Here is a 16305-nt window from a genome sequence, read left to right on the forward strand (position 1 = left end):
ACTTATTACTATAAAAGCATGTTTTTAACAGTGCCAGTTTTTACTGATGACAGGCACTAGTACATGCAAAGCTATTATTACTTATTAACTATTAACCTTACAAGTTTTATTCCTGCCCTTAATAATCATAAGTATAAACAAAGATACTATAAATTAACAACTTTCTCTTATTTCTAAACAACTTAACACTAGTATTAAACTTTTACTACTATTTTTAATACTGCAGCACTAATATAATCTGAGATCAAATTATCCTGACACTATCATTTTTTAATACTATAGTGTCAGTACAACTTGAGATCAAAACAGCTCGAGCAACCCAGACTTCTTTACTCATTACCTTATTCTGCATGCAACCAGACTTTTTCTTTTTAAAGCCTTACCCTACCGAGAATGTTACCTTCTAGTCGACCGCTCTTTGCATTGGCCAGGTGCAGATAGTTGGTGCAGTTCAGGTTTCCTCAGTTCAGGGGGTGCGGGTCAGACCAATCAAAGAGAATAACTTCTTAGACCAAGACACACACACACCCCTGAGGTTCTACACATTTAATCTCATCTGCCCGCCGTGTTTTGAAGCAGGTCAACCAATCAGGTTAGGCCAAATTTAGTGTTGTCGCTTTTGGCTGTATAATTCATGCTTACTTATTTTTTTTTGTAGCCAATTATTGTTTTAATTTTATAAGCTAGCTTATTTTTATATAGCCGACTGTCTTTCTAGGTAACTTACTCTAAATGAGCTATTGGCTTGATTGTGGGTAAGGTTATCTTGATGACCTATGCCTAAAGGCCTAGCCCATCAAACCCACATAGGAATCAGTTCTTTGGCTGCAGTCTCTTAACCACAAATTTCAAAGGTGGTTTCAATAAGCCATACCCGGGGGCATGACCTATTATACCATATAGGAGTCAGCATAAAATGTTGTCTGGCTGTAGGTGTCTTTTGACCACAAGTTGCAGCTTAATTTTGCAAAGCTCACTCTATAAAGCTTCCAGAAGTTTTAGGCCTAACACTGGCAATACTGTTGTTCATCTTAAGCTTGACAACACTCTTGCTCAAATTAATCACAGTTGCATACAGCCAGTAAAGGTCTCCATGCAGTTAGATATAGGCCATGTTAAAAAGTGACTAACTGGCATCTTCAGTGGTGAGAACAGCTGGGTCACCATCTGATATGCTGAGGAGGGAATTTGATAGAGCCTTCTCTTTGATTCCACCCATTTGCAGAGATGGTAGAAGAGGTGAGGGAAGGGAGGAATTTCTAACAAACCACAAAGCTACAAATAATTATAACAAGTCAAATTTTATAACTCCTGAATGTCCTACCTACTTCTCCAGATCCCTGCCAGAGTTTTTGAGTTTGGGTAAATCTCACCCTGGCTGTCTCAATGGTCTGGGAGTTCCATTCCTTTCTTCCATGGCTTCAGGGGCATTGTGGAGAGGGAACCTGCATCCCCTAGAGGTTGTATGCAGATGACACATACAGTAGGGTAGATCACACATAATATGGACTGCTGGAATAAATGGGAATTATTTCTTTTTGGCAAATTCTGAGATGTCAGCTCTCATGAATTTGAGGTGTAATATGGTATCTGACAGGTCCCGAAAAATCCTAATTGCTAATCTTTCCTGTGGAAAGTTTGCATTGAGATTCAGTTAGAAGCTATTGTCCTCATTTTGGATCTCCAAATACTGTAATTTTGACTTTGAAAAACATTTTTTTTTTTTACTTAGACCATCAGATTCCAAGCCAACAAGACTTGTGAGAAAGAGGCCAGCTCCAGAGGATTTCCTAGGGAAAGGACCAAACAAAAAAATTCTCATGGGGAAGTACGTTAATTTTTCTTTGCCCCAGTTCATTGTTTGTATTGATGACTTAGTGGTGATAAGAAAAGTATGAAATTTTGAGAATGAGCTAAACTACTGAAATATCTCTTCAGAGTACAGCAGTGTCTTCTAATTCCTTGTTTCATGCCTCCTTTCAATCACACCCCCCCGCCCCTTTGAAGCTGCTCATGTTCACCATTTCTTTCTCTCTCTCTCCCTCCCTCCCATATCTTTGACCCTTTTTCTAGGCTACTTGTTGAATCACCTTTCCCTCTTCTGCCTTGCATCTTTTCTTAAGATACGCTTTTGTAGAAAAGCCTATGCACACTGATCTTTGCAACACTCCAAGAATCCTTTCCCCCCCCCCCCTTGTGTATCTGTCATGTACCAGTGCGTTGTCTATGTTTGTTGTTTTTTCCGTGACTGAATTAAATTATAAACATTTTGGGGCACTGGCTCTTTGTCAGTGCATCCCCAAACATTGTGATGTCACATAATAAGTAAAGGCAACAAGCAGAACATCACAACCATATGATGTACTGATTACATTTAACTGTTCTTGGGTGGAGGAGCAAGAAATTCTCTTTTTCTTCTCCTTTCCATTGTAGCTGTTCACCTAACCTCCAAGCTGGGAGAGGCAAGGTTCAATCTTCTGTTGAACTCCAAACCCCTCCTGTTGGTTGATTGTCAGAAAGTCCTCTCTGAGCTAGAAAGTGTTACTTTGCTCCATCACAAACACAACAGGGCCAAGCTTTTCTAACTTGGGAAGTAAAAATCTTTATTCTCTTTCTGATCCCAAATCCCCAGGGCAGCATGTTGCACATATATTAGGAATGTAACTATCCTAATGGCCAGCGAAGACCACAAAGTCCATCAGTCATTGACATTATTAACCCAGAACATCAATTCTATGTACATCTCATAACTGACATGATTTGTTATAAGGGTCTTTTAGATGAGCAATATGGTAGGAATATTTCTTGTACCTTTTCTTTTAGTGAATGACTAATGTGCAGTTTTAACACACAATTTTGTATTCCTCTTTGCAGTGAGGAGCTAACGCGGCTTTGGAATTTATGTCCGGACAACATGGAAGCTTGTAAATCTGAGACTAGGTAAGTAGGAAAAGTACTTCATTACCTACAAGCTAACTTCCTGCACTGTGACTCTACAAGATTTAAAATAATCAAAGAAACTAACAGTTTAATAAAATTATTTATACTGTCAACAATTCTGTTCACCTTTTTTAAAGTCAAATTCTGACTAAAGGCCACAGTATGCAGCCCTCACTCTCATTGAATAGTGCATGCTCATGCAAGTAATCCCATTGCTTTTAGTAATTCTGGGAACAGTGGTTGCCACTCATAGCAGGCTAGGGTTGCAGAATCTGGTTCGAAATGTTTAAGCTGTATTAAAAGTGTAATGCTTGAGGGAAATAAAATGAGATGGTGGGGATTTGCTAGCATGTATGTTTGTAGTATTACTTTAGGTGATGCTGGCTACTATTTCTGGTGCTAGGAATAGATCTGTTGCCAGTGATTTCTCTGTGATTTAACACTCCCGCTGTGCTAAGGCAATGACCGTAAAATGCACTCTTCAGTTACTCCTTACAATTGTGCCACTGTCAAGGCCCCGCGTACTGTGCAATTATAAGGCTCTACACTTGACCACATAATTGTCTTTGTTAACATTGCTACATTAATCTATTTTTGTGCAGCATCAATGGTTGGCCAGGGAGCATGGAGATTGGATGGGGCAGTAGAGTGGTAGGCAGTGGCTGAGGGGGCCAAAACAAACACAGGGAAAGATGTTTGTGCTGCTCCACTGGAACTTTGCAGAGTCTTTGCTTTCACAGATTGTAGTAGTTCTGCACAAGAGGTGCTTTCCTCAGCTGTGAGGCTTCTAACATGTGCTGGAGGGAGCCTCAGAATCTCTTCCAGGGTGGAGCCCCGATAGCTTGGCTGGGGAGGCTGAAGTGGATTAGACTTCTATGTACCAGAAAAGTGCTGCAGATAGAGGGGTGCTTAAAAAACCCAACCTCTTACACCATGTGCATCAGCACATTGACGCCCCCCCCCCCCCGGAAACCTGAAACAATAAGCCATTTAGCATTTATTTTATCATGATGGGAGTGGTTGAGAAGGATGATTGAATGGTTAAGGCACTGGATTGAGACTCTGGGCATGTCACTTCATCTCTGTGCCTTAGATGCCCATCTGTACAATGGAATAATATTTCTTTTCTCACACCAGTATTCTGTCTATATTGGTAAACTCTGTTGGGTGGAGACTAGCTTTGACTTTGTTTGTACAGTGCCTGGCACAATGGGGCCCAATCTCAATTGGGACAAAACCCACTTTTTGAAACAAAATCAAAATCAGTTTATCTAGATGTCTTCATGACCCAGTACTACAGTGTGTCCTCCCTGCTTCCTTGTTGCTCCATGATATCCACCTCTTCAGGCAAACGTGATATCTCTCTTGAATGGACCTTGGATCAGGTGCATGTAGATGAGGACTTGATGCCTGATGAATCTCTCTTCTGCTGTATTTGTGATGCAAGATAATGCACATATCACAATACCCTGTAGTTGTAAAGAACATAGTTTACTTCCTGTTTCAGAGACTAACTTGATGGTTGTGCATATTCTTAAATACATCAGATACTTAAGTTACTCCTGGGGGGATTCTGCGCCAACAGATTCAAAATTCTGTGCCAAAAAATTCATAATTTTGCAAAATTCTGCGTATTTTATTTGTCAAAATAATGCAGTATAATCACACCAGTTTCAGTTATTTTGGTAATTTATTCAAACTACAATACAGAAAAAAGTCACAATAACTATTCAGTGTTTCCTAAACACATGTAAGTTAAGTTACAAACACTTGGTAATTAATACCTTGCATTCCGGTTATTATCCTGGATTTTCATTTAAATTACATTATAGAACACCAAACAGCGCCAATCTTCCCCCCCCTCCCCCCCAAAAAATAGAATGTCATTCTAAATTGCTCAGACTTTCACACATGAAAGTCCTACAGTTTTACTAATCATTATCCTGGACCTGGCTGGGTACTTCGGGAAGTGCTTGGTTCTGATTATCCTGACATTTTATTGACTGCTTAGTAAATGTTTTATTTGCCCTCAAAGTGTTTTACTTACCCATAAATAAATAAATAAATAAATAAAATCCTGAGATGTAATCTAACCCCATTGTGACACTGGCACAGGAAAAAAGTGAGAAAACACATAGATCTTCCTAACTGAGAATTCCCTTACTGTCATTTATAATAAGGCTCATTTACGTCACTCTAGCAATGTAGGGGCCTTACAACTTTCACAGGTTTTATGCTCCTGCGGGAATTGATTGAAAATGGGAACAGTTAACTAACAATTGGAATATTAACAATGTTACTACACAGTCAGGCTGCTACATTTCTGCCTCTAGCCTGCTTCTTGTATAAGAAAAAGCCCTACCCTTCCACGCCAGGGAGCTGCAGTCTCAAGAGAGAGGGACAGAGTCTGTTTTTCTCTCTCTCCCTCTCCCCCCCTGACAGTTATCAACCACGCAGGCATGCACGCCCAGCCTCCATCTCTGAGGCTGCTGCAAGCACGCTGGAACAGATGTGCTGCTGGGGAAGAGGCATGTCCCCCAGCAGACTTTTTGCGGGGGAGGAAGTTCTGCACGGGGGACACAGAAAAATGTGCGTCATACTCTGTCAGGAGGATTAAATGCAGATTTGAATATCCAGTAGAAGCAGCTGCTGACTATTGCAAGAACAGTAACAGCGCAGCTAACAAAAGGGTGTATAACTACAAATAGTGACTTACAAATAAAGCTAAGTAATTTTGCGATCCCCTAAGTGTTCAGGAGTATGTTGATTTCTTTTTAATTTAAATGTACAGTAATTATCTCATGTGCCACATTGCAAGTGGAGGAAAAACGAGCAAAACCACACTTACTGAAATGTTCAACCAGGAGTGTGATCCATTTTTCCTCTAAAATCTGTGGCCAGAAATAAACTGAACGGAAGGGAAATATGCAGCCCGTATCAAACACTGTGTTGTTCTGTGATTAGCAGATGAGGTGGTAAGGACCTGTGCTTTCCCTACTCAGTTTCAGCCAGGTTGCACAAAACTAACAACCTTTGTTGACTCCTACATCTGCCTGGCCCTTCCTGAGATGATCAGCCATGCCTCCACTCTCTCTCTTCTTCAAAACTCTCTTTAAAACCCACTTCTCCCATGCAATCTGTGCATCCTAATCTGCCCCTCATAATACTCGTAATTTAAATAATAATCAGTATTTTTACAAAATCTTGAAGACTCATGCATATTAGTAATCAGAGCGACCATGTAATCTTATTACTGTATCTCTTGCCCTCCCACCCAATATGTACTATATCTCCTTATGTCATATGTTAATTTAGAGTTTGGTTCAGCAGAACACTTAACCACATGAGTATTCCCATCCCTGTATAGTAATGCATTGAAGCATGTGCTTAAGTCCTATTTGAAGTCAGTGCGTTGCTGAATCAGGGCCTACACTGTAAGCTCTTCAGGGCAGGGATTCTGTCATTATTGTTTTGTATGGTGCTGAACTGATGATAGATCATGTTACACCTCTGTTGGATTTTAGTGATGGAGCAGTAGTTCATGTCTTAGCAACATTAGCAATGCATAGATAAACTTGAGATCTGTCACTTCAGTGCAGTGTCCAAATCAGGACATCTATCGCTGTCTCATAAGGAAGACTGAAGCGTGCATGAATTAATTGGAGGGATAAATAGAGATTAGTCAGAATGAAAACGTGAAGAGTATCAAACTCTGATGTATTTCATAGGGAATATATGCCGACACTGGAGGAGTTCTTCGAAGAGGCTATTGAGCAGGCAGATCCTGAAAACATGGTTGAAAATGAGTATAAGTGAGTAAATTTTATTTTATTCTTAATTTGTGTCCCTCTTTTTAATGTTTGCTTGGGTCATTGAAGTAAAGAATCTGTTCTCTGGACTATTGATGTCTCCACAAGTCTGAACTTCTGTCCTGAAGGCTAGTAAGCTTGGACAGCATGACATTAGTTGAGAAATGTGACCCTTTTTTTTTTCCTGTCTTGAACAGATAGACTTGGTAGAATTCACTTTTTTTTTATAGTTTCGATAGAAATATCAATGTTTATTTTTAAAGCATTTGTAAAATTCTTGTCAATTTACATTTTCAAACTTATGGGTTTTAATTTTTTTTTAAATGCTTATTTAAACTTTCACAATTGTGGGAAATTGAGGGGGGGTCAGACAGTTGGGGGATTAGACAATTGCATAATGACAATAGATGTTGGGCTTCAAAAAGTTAAAGCTTTGCAATCATTAAAACACAAATTGTCAACATACATATCAAAATATACAAAGTAAATCTCCTTAAATCAAACGCTAATAAGTTCTCTAGCGGCATTTTTCTTTCTTTGCCTTCCAAACCTTTATGTATAGATGATGAACATGTAACTAACACTACTTGTCTTTTATAGGGCTGTGAACAATTCTAATTATGGCTGGAGAGCATTAAGATTACTAGCACGCAGAAGTCCCCACTTCTTCCAGCCAACCAATCAACAATTTAAGAGTTTACCAGAATACTTAGAAAACATGGTAATCAAATTAGCCAAGGAGTTGCCTGTAAGTAATATTTCCTGGTACTTAAATCAAATTATGCTAACTGACCTACTGATGGTCTCTTATTCTGCAGAATTGTAAATTATGATCATATATATGTTTGGTTCGTGGCAAAAGAATTATATTCATGCGTATGGTTGTGTGCTAAAATAAAAACTGCAAATAAAACTGGTATTATACATTAAGACCCTGCTGATGGTAGACTTTGGAACAGATTTTATTTGCTATCATGTGCTTAAAATTTTGGCTTGTTAGAGCAACTAATTGTGACACTCTCTCTTAAAATATTTGCAGAAACATTCAGCTTTCATGCGTTGTAGGGTCAGTTTGTCTTAAGCGTGTTGTTAAAGGTGACCTTAAAAGGAACAAGAGAAATGTTGGGTTTGTGCCCTTTTTATTTTCATTGATATATGAAGAAGGCCTGAAAGGTTAGGTGGGATTTTTTGTTTTTTAAATCTGCTTTTTTATCCCTTAGAAATATCAGGATTGTCTTTCTCTTCTGATTGTGGTGTTAGTCATCCGTCTTGGAGGATCCATACTTGTGTTTGGGAGGTTTCTTATTCCTAACCTGAAGACGAATTCTCTCAGGCTTTTTATCCATCAAAAAAGGCCATAAGCTCAATATTTTTTCCATTGGATGCCACCATTGGCTAATGAACGGGAAAATGGGCAAGGGAGTGGGGAACAGGGTTTGGAAAAAATAAGCAGCACTGAATATCCCATAGTATCATCATAGTGGAATGATTAGTTTCTCCTGCAGTGAGCAAGTTCCAGGCAAGCTTTTGTTTTCTTGAAAAGAGCAGGAGATTCTCCTGTGACCAGGTCAGTAGTATTTTGTTGCTGCTGCTGTTAGGGTTTTGGGTACAGAAAGATCTTGTGGGGTTTTTTGTACACAAATGTCTTGTCAGATTGTCTATTCTTGCAGGCATGTCAGGGACCATCACGCAGCTATAAACGTTGCTTTTTAAACACAAAAGCCATCAAGTGATATTTAATTCTCTCATTATAGCCTCCTTCTGAAGAAATAAAAACAGGAGAGGATGAAGATGAGGAAGATAATGATGCTTTATTAAAGGAAAACAATGAAAGTAAGATTTACTTGTTTTTTGTTTTTTCAGTTTCACTCTTCATATTTAGAAGGTGTGTTTTTTTTTTTTTTTTTTTTTTTTTTTTTTTTTTTTTTTTTTTTTTTTAAATCATGCCTTCTCCCCAAGGTCATCTGTCCTGTTTCACCTTCTGCTTCTGACCTGTCAACATTTAGCACCAATACTCATATTGAAAGTGACAAACAGCACCATATCAGGTCCCACAAAGCTAGCAGTTACTTGGATATCCCTGACCCCTGCATCACTGAAAGTGTTCTGCTCCTCAGAGTTGGGTGCAACTTGAACTGTGAACACATAATTAGCAATCTCTCCCAATGTTCCTCTTGGGTAGCGTGTGTTTACTATGTAACTACTCCCCTGCCTTTTTTTCTTCTAGCACTTGTAGAAGGGAAGAGAGGACAATCTTGTTACTCCGGGTGCAAGAGCCTTCTCCTCCTCTTCAATTTAACAATACCTGGAACAGCCTTCACAGTTCCATTTTGTTGATTTTTCCATCTCCTTTTAAAGTAAAGACGAGATGGCTGTGGTCTGATGCAGTATATGCATGCTCTGCCTCTGAGCAATAATGGAAATGTTTTGTTTGCTTTTGTCCCATGCTGTTCATGGACTTCAATTCCTAACCCTTGATGTAATGGTTTTAGTTTTTTGTGAAATGTCCTATAAATGAGTGGGACTGATAAGCAGTGGAGAGAGTTAGAAACATTCAGAACATGCCAATTGGCTCTCGAAACTGGGTGAGGAGAGACACATTGATGCAGAACCTTATCCAACTCCTTGTATAGGTAACTTCATCCATTGCTATGGTTTTTGGAAATGTTATAAACCTGGTCAGCAGAGCACATAGATGACAAGCAGTAATATGCTACAAGTTTGTAAACTCACTTGTATAATTACCTCAGCATGTGTCTTCTCGGCAAGACACAAAGGTCAGTGTTTTTATCTTGATGCCAAACATTTAAGTAAGAAAAAAGATAATTTATACAATTAAAAAACAAACTTCTGTATAATCCAGTGCAGGCTGCACTGTAAGCAGGAAGACCAGAGTTTTCATTCCCTCTCTGTGCTTTTAGTTATACAATTAGAGGGAAGCAAATCTTGTTTTTCACAAATTCAAACAAGTTAAACTGGGCTAGCTCTGCTTGATTTAACTAACCTAAACCTTTCCATATGTAGTGAAATTCCAGTTACAATTTTAGATTTTAAGGCTCCTATTGACCTAGGTATTGCAAGCTACTGCAATTTTCAAGAATAGACTTCTTACACTCAGCAATGGAAACAGTTGCTTCTGATGAACCTAAGAATATAGTAGCTGTACCAGATTGGACTAGTGGTTTAGAAACCCTCATAGTGGACAGTCTTTCAATAATACACCTATGGGGGGAGTTTCTCTTATATAATCCAATCAATGCCTGAGTCTAAAATTGGCAGCTGACAGTTTTTGAGTAGGGTTTAAAGGACTGTTTCAGAGCATAAATACAAAATAAGATGCTTAGCTGAAATGGGTAAAACAGCCAGAGTCTGTTTATAAATACAGTAGAACCTCAAAGGTATGAACTCCAGAGTTACAGACTTACCGGTCAACCGGACCCCAATCAGGCAGCAGCGCAGACTTTTTAAAAAAAAAAAAAAAAAAAAGGGGGGGGGGGGGCAAATTCGGTACTGCCTCGGGGCTTTAGCCACGGGGTTGGGGCTGCGGTCGTGGTGGGGGGGCTCGAGGCTTTTGACCCTTGGGAGCACTGGGACTCAGGGCTTTAGACTGGGAAGGGGAGGGGGGTGGGGTGGTGCTGGGGCTCGGGGCTTCAGCCCCACAGCTCTGTTCCCAGTGCCAAGGCTTGGGGCTTTAGCTACGAGGGGACCACTGGTTTCAGTGCTTCCCCTGTAGCTGAGGCCCCCACCTGCTGAAGCCAAAACCATCCCCAGCACCCTCCGTGAGGCTGAACCCGGGAACCTGAGCACTCCCCCTGAATCTAAAGCACTGAGCCCCAGTCCTCTCACGGGGTAGAGGCCTGAGCTCCCTGCGGAGCTCTGGCACCCTGAGGATCAGAAGCCCTTGCCTCCCCCCACACACTGGCCCGAGCCCTGTCCCCCCTGCAGCTCCAACCCCCGTGTGGCTGAAATCCGTAACTCTGAGGTTCTGCTGTAATAGGTTTAAAACTTAGCAGATCACAAGGAATGTGGAGTGCTGTATCATCCTGAGGATATAACCTTACTCTTCCTGTGTGTTTGTTCAGGTCCAGATGTACAACGAGACAAACCCGTGACTGGGGGGCAAATTGAATCATTTGCTAACAAGCTTGGAGAACAGTGGAAGACTCTGGCCCCCTACTTGGAAATGAAGGACTCTGATATAAGACAGATTGAGTCCGATAGTGAGGATGTGAAGATGAGAGCTAAACAGCTGCTGGTTGCCTGGCAGGATCAAGAGGGGATACATGCAACACCTGAGAATCTGATTACTGCAATGAACAAAGCTGGATTAAGTGATCTTGCAGAAAGCCTAACTAATGACACTGAAAACAGTAGTTAATTTATTTCAGATTGCAACTTTTTTATTAAAACAATGGATTATTGTTGCTAGGTAACAGATCTAACGTTTTGATAGGGCAGCTTTATGTTTAGTAAACAAATAAAACCTTTCTATAACATTTAGTTTTCTAGAGTTCCCGAGAAGGATTAGTAACAGTGATCTAGAAATAGCAACCCAGGCATCATCCTTAAATTATGAAAATGTAGAAGGGGAGAGCCAAGGTTCAGTGGAGTTTTCTGTGACACACACTGTAATAGTTTAATGGCTTGCTGTTTTTAGAGCCATAGTGTAAAGTGCACTATCTTTGTACTTGCTTACATGTAACTCAGGTTAAATATGGGTAAGATGACATGACTCCTAATTTAGTTATTTGGTTGCACATGCAAATATTGGGGTGGAATTGTACGCAGGCCTCTGGCTTCCCTTCCTGAAAACTTGACTGTCAATGTTGACTCAAGTCAAGTTGGCGGGGGGGGAGTGTTGCTAATAATACAGTGGGTAGTATTCTCCCTGCTGAGGGAAGTTGGTTTAACTGCTGTCAGCAGTGAAGCAGTGTCCGGAGGAGACGTGTCCTGTTCTTTTCCAATGCTCTTTGGATTAGTCATATATTTGAGATAGTGACTCTAATCCAGTAAAAAATCCCAAGTGATTTTTTTAAAATTTATTTTTAGGAATAGGGTTGTTAGGTCACTTGACTACCTAAAATTCACTTATAATGTAATGTGGATGAGGTATTAGTCTATCCTAGTCTGTTGTAGAGTGTTGCTGAGTGCTAGTTTAAGCTTCCTTGTTCAAATTTAGGGAGGGCTGCAACCTTTCTGTATACAGTTTATTTAAAAAAAAAATATTTCAGGAGCTTTTGATGGTGTTGTAAAGTAGGTTCTAGCCAGGTACTACAGTAAAATCAGGGAGTTGCTCCATGTAGAGTTGGCTTTATTAATTGAAGTGCATCAATTGTTGAATACTCGAAGCTTTAGGCATCATTGGATTTTTATTTTTGCAAAAGTCTCTAGTCTCTAAATTTCTACAGATGCTCGCCAATGACTGCGCAGCCTACTACAGAAACATTTAAAATGTTTCTGTAAGCGTTTCTGTCAGAGGTATTGGATTAATTCATTCCACTGCTGAAAACTAACAGTTCAGCCATATATCCTGGCCTGGCATGGCCATTAGGACCCTTGAAGCAGGACTAGCAACCATAAGGAGGAAAGAGACCTTTAAAAAGCTGGGAAGATGTCAAGCTACTGTGGCCCTAAACCTGTCGTCATTGGCACCAGATTGGGGGGGGGGGGGGTTTTTTTTTTTTTTTTTTTATAAAAAGAAAACTCCATCCTTCCTTCCCCAGCACAGCAGTACTCTTGGACTGGGACACAGACTGTTTCTTTGTGGGTGGAGCAAGATAGTGGAAAGTTCTACTAGGTAGTTCTCGCCTGCAGAGCCAGTCATTCTGCGCTTCCTCATGGTGTGATCAGGAGCCCCATTTAAAGGACTGTTTCTGTCTTATGTGTAGATTGCTGAAGTAGGTGGTTTTATGGAGAAGATTGATCTTGTATTCTGTGATAGAGGAAATACCTGAACAGGGTATGGGAAATGGACTTTTGGAGGAAAGGAGTCAGACACCAGGACATACTTTCTCTACACAGTGTGACTGGACTGCAGAACTCTGTGCCACAGGATATCAATTGAGGCCGAGAACGTAACCAGATTCAAAGAGGGACTGGGAAGCAAGACTATCCAGCTATAGTACATGCTAAATACTTTTATATCCCTTCAAAAAAAAAAAAAAACCCACCTTCTGCAGAACATAAACCCTGACCATTAAGGGGATGAGACTTCACATCTGCATACTGCAGCATTAGTTACTTTCAGGGAGGTGCATCTGATGCTTGCTGCTGTCAGAGACAGGATATTAGATTTGATGGACCACAGGCCTGATCCAGTGTGGTTGTCTTACTGGTTATGGGACTGTGATTTGGGTAAAATATTCAGGGATTATTTGCTTTAGGGGTAATAATTTGAATGTGTGACATGGTGTTGGGAACATATTTCAAGGCAGATGTTAGATGCTGTTAGAAGATGTTGTGGAGGGGCAAGGAGCTTATCTCATTTGTCAGGTAAGTAAGAGCTGTGAAATAGGAGCATTGTCCTGCAGCCCAGCATCTCCCACAATTCTGAACATCAGATTGCTCTCCTCTCATGGAAGCAGATGAGCTTTTTGGCACTGGATGGTTTGGCCATGATCCCCCTGTGGCAGTTTCCTTTCCTCCCCCTTTGTAGTGGGGAGCAGCATTCTTCCTCCTCAGCATTTCTCCTCTTCCCTTTGGGGGTTTAACCCTCCCTGCAGTGCCTCCCTGCTGGCTCCTCTGCACTTTATCCAGGCAGTGGAGTGTGAGGTAACCATCCTAGGCATGGCAGACAGTGAATTATATCCTATCTGCACCCAGCCTTCCATCCCTAACTCTGTTAGGTCCCTGGGCTGTGAGTCAGACAGGCAGCTGGGGTCTCCTACCCACCAAAGCAATCACAACTCCAATGGGGGAAAGATGGACCAGGAGCCTCAGTGCAGAGCAGACACTCCAAAATTAAGCAGGACAGTGACCACTCGACTCAGGGCAGGGGTGGATAAGTTCCAGGGGACCCTCACAGAACAAAGAGAGGAGGCTTGCAGGGTCACCAGTCCTGTTCTCCCTCCCCTCCAAGTCTTAAGGTGTGGCTTGAGTTCCCTGGGAAAAGGAGCAAGGCTTCTGATCAGCCACTCCCCCTCCTAAGCCAGCCAGGAGGGCTCTGACAAGTTGTCCTATTCCCACCCCTCCAGGGAGAATGGGACTGAGTAGGGGAGGATTCTGAGACGGCACCAGGCTCTAATGAAGGCAAGGCACAAAAAGCCGCAGCAGAGCATCTACACTCCCAAAGCACACACAAATGGTTTAAAAAAAATCAAAAGAGGCTATCAAGGGAAGGTGAAAGAAAAAGCACAAAATTTTAGAACCTGTGAGTCCTCTGATTCCTCCACTGAGGAAAGTGAGCTGTCTGGTGCTGAATCTGAGCAGGATGGAGGAAAATACACCAATTTTTTTGCTTGCTTGCATGCTTGCTTCTTTCCCCTGACAAATTTCAAGCTAAAAATCCTCTCCCAAGGCTGCAATACCTCTTAATTCCTCCAAGGAAATGATTAGGGATGAATGGAACACGCCTGATAAGGGCAAGTATATTAATAAAAGCAACCTCAGGCTCTGTAACATTCAAGAATCCAAAGAGCTCTATTGTTGAGATACTAAATGTGGAAACGTCCTTTGCCCAGGGGTACAGTTATTCCTTCAGAGGGTGAGCTCTACCCCAAGAACCCTGTGGATAGAAAGCCACTTTCAACACTAACTTTGAAGTCTCCTTTGCTATCCTCTGAGCATCCTTGGCAGCTACCTGCTTTATTAGAGCATCTCTTTCTTTCCTGGCTGGAAGATCTCAAAACCTTTAAACACAGAGAATTACCCTGACTTCAGCTCCACTTTAAAGAAAGTGTCTCCCTAGCCAAAAGCATTTGTTGCTGATGCCTCAGTAGATGCAATGAGCCAGGGCTTCCAGTTAAGCAGCCAGGCACCACCTATGGCTCTGACTCTGGAAGGTGGACACTCTAAGCAGGTCCTAGGCTCAGTCAAGGTTATCCATTCCCTGCTTTTTGGAGAAAAGCTGGATAAGGTGGTGGCTGACAGTGCAGCAAAATCCAAGTCTCTCCCTTCTCCATTAAGTGCTGTCAGGAGAGACTATAGACCAGCCTTCAGACAGAGGTGCTGCTTTTGCTCCTCTTCCTCGTAGAGAACTATTAGAGACAATAGATTTCCCCAAAGGAAACCGTGAAATCGAGGTCAGGGGGAAAGTCCTGAGGGACCTCAGTCTGCCCCCAGCTCCCAAAATCCACTTTATTACAAAGATCACATAGACATCCATCCAGAACTGAAGTTAAGGGCAGGATTTCCCATTTCCTAGATGAATGGTTTTCATCTACCACAAACACGTGAGCCAGGGATCCTCTCCCTTAAAGTGTGGGCTCCATCCCATCCATTCTTCATCTAGTCACTCAGCTCCAATGATCCCATAAAACAATCTGCTCCAGAATGAAATATCTCCTCTTCTCTATATGGGAGTAACAGAGAGTGTTCCTTTAGAAGAAAGGTTCTGCTCATCTTCACTGTACATGGGGTAGGGGGATGTATCAGAGCCATTCTTGACCTCACAAGGTTTGACAAGTGAATGAAGAAGAAGACCTTTCAGCTTCAGAGGCCCCTGACCTCTACGGTGTCATCCCTGTCCCAAGAGGTCGTCTTGACTTCGGTAGATCTAGCAGATGCACATCAGACCATGTCACCGCAGATTTCCAAGGTTTGCCTATGGCAGTGCTGTTCAGCCTGTTCTCAGCCCCAAAGGTTTCTACAGCAATGGTGGTGATAATAGTCAGACTCGGATCACAGGGAACTCACTTGTACCCCTTCCTGGATGACATACATCTTGATCATAACTGCAGCACACAGGGCTATGTCTTGGATGCTGAATCTTATCCAGGCACATGGCTTCATCAATGCCAAGAAAAGTTCTATGGTTCCGTTCACCAGAATAACCCCCCTTGAAGTTGAAAATAGACACCTAAGTAGCAAAGATCTACCAAAATTAGAAAGGTTTCAGAAAATCCAGGAATTTATTTTTTTGCTCCTGAGCCACAGGAGGCCTACCATAGCACTGTGCCTCCAACTTCTAGGACTCCTCAAGGACTCCTCATGCATGGAGATCACCCCATGGGCACAATTGTGCATCCAATGTCTTCAAGCCTTCATACTAAATATGTGGGACCACTCCCTGGAACACAGGAAGGATCAATTATAGGTTCTAGCACAGGTGTTCAACTCCTTACAGTGGTGATCAGCCCACAACAATGTCCATAAAGGTATGCCCATCTGCCTCCTACAACTAATGCCAGCCTGGATGACTGGGGAGCACACTTGGAGACCTAAATAGCCCACCTAAACAGTGAGGAGGAAAAGGCTCACAACATAAATTTCCTAGAGCTGAAAGCGGTCGATCTAGCTCTGTGAAGGTTCCAGTCCACCCTAAGAGTGAACCAGGATGTGGTTCTATCAGACAATATGACTGTAGTTGCATATTTAAACATCAAGGGGGAATGGGGAA

The 16305-nt window shown here is 41.7% G+C and overlaps 1 protein-coding gene across 1 annotated transcript in view; it reads left to right on the plus strand.

The window, feature by feature from the left end:
• THOC1 (THO complex 1) overlaps positions 1–11243 on the plus strand; it is a 32571-nt gene extending 21328 nt beyond the window's left edge. Inside the window, exons 16-21 of the mRNA XM_026661501.1 lie at positions 1733–1828; positions 2875–2940; positions 6669–6752; positions 7350–7497; positions 8504–8582; positions 10832–11243. Coding sequence (XP_026517286.1) covers positions 1733–1828; positions 2875–2940; positions 6669–6752; positions 7350–7497; positions 8504–8582; positions 10832–11127 — 769 coding nt within the window. The 3' untranslated portion in view covers positions 11128–11243. The remainder of the gene's footprint in view (positions 1–1732; positions 1829–2874; positions 2941–6668; positions 6753–7349; positions 7498–8503; positions 8583–10831) is intronic.
• The last annotated feature ends 5062 nt before the right edge of the window (positions 11244–16305 follow it).

This window comes from Terrapene carolina, unplaced genomic scaffold, assembly GCF_002925995.2.
Source record: "Terrapene carolina triunguis isolate 2854851 unplaced genomic scaffold, T_m_triunguis-2.0 Scaffold58, whole genome shotgun sequence".
NCBI classification, from domain to species: Eukaryota; Metazoa; Chordata; order Testudines; family Emydidae; genus Terrapene; species Terrapene triunguis.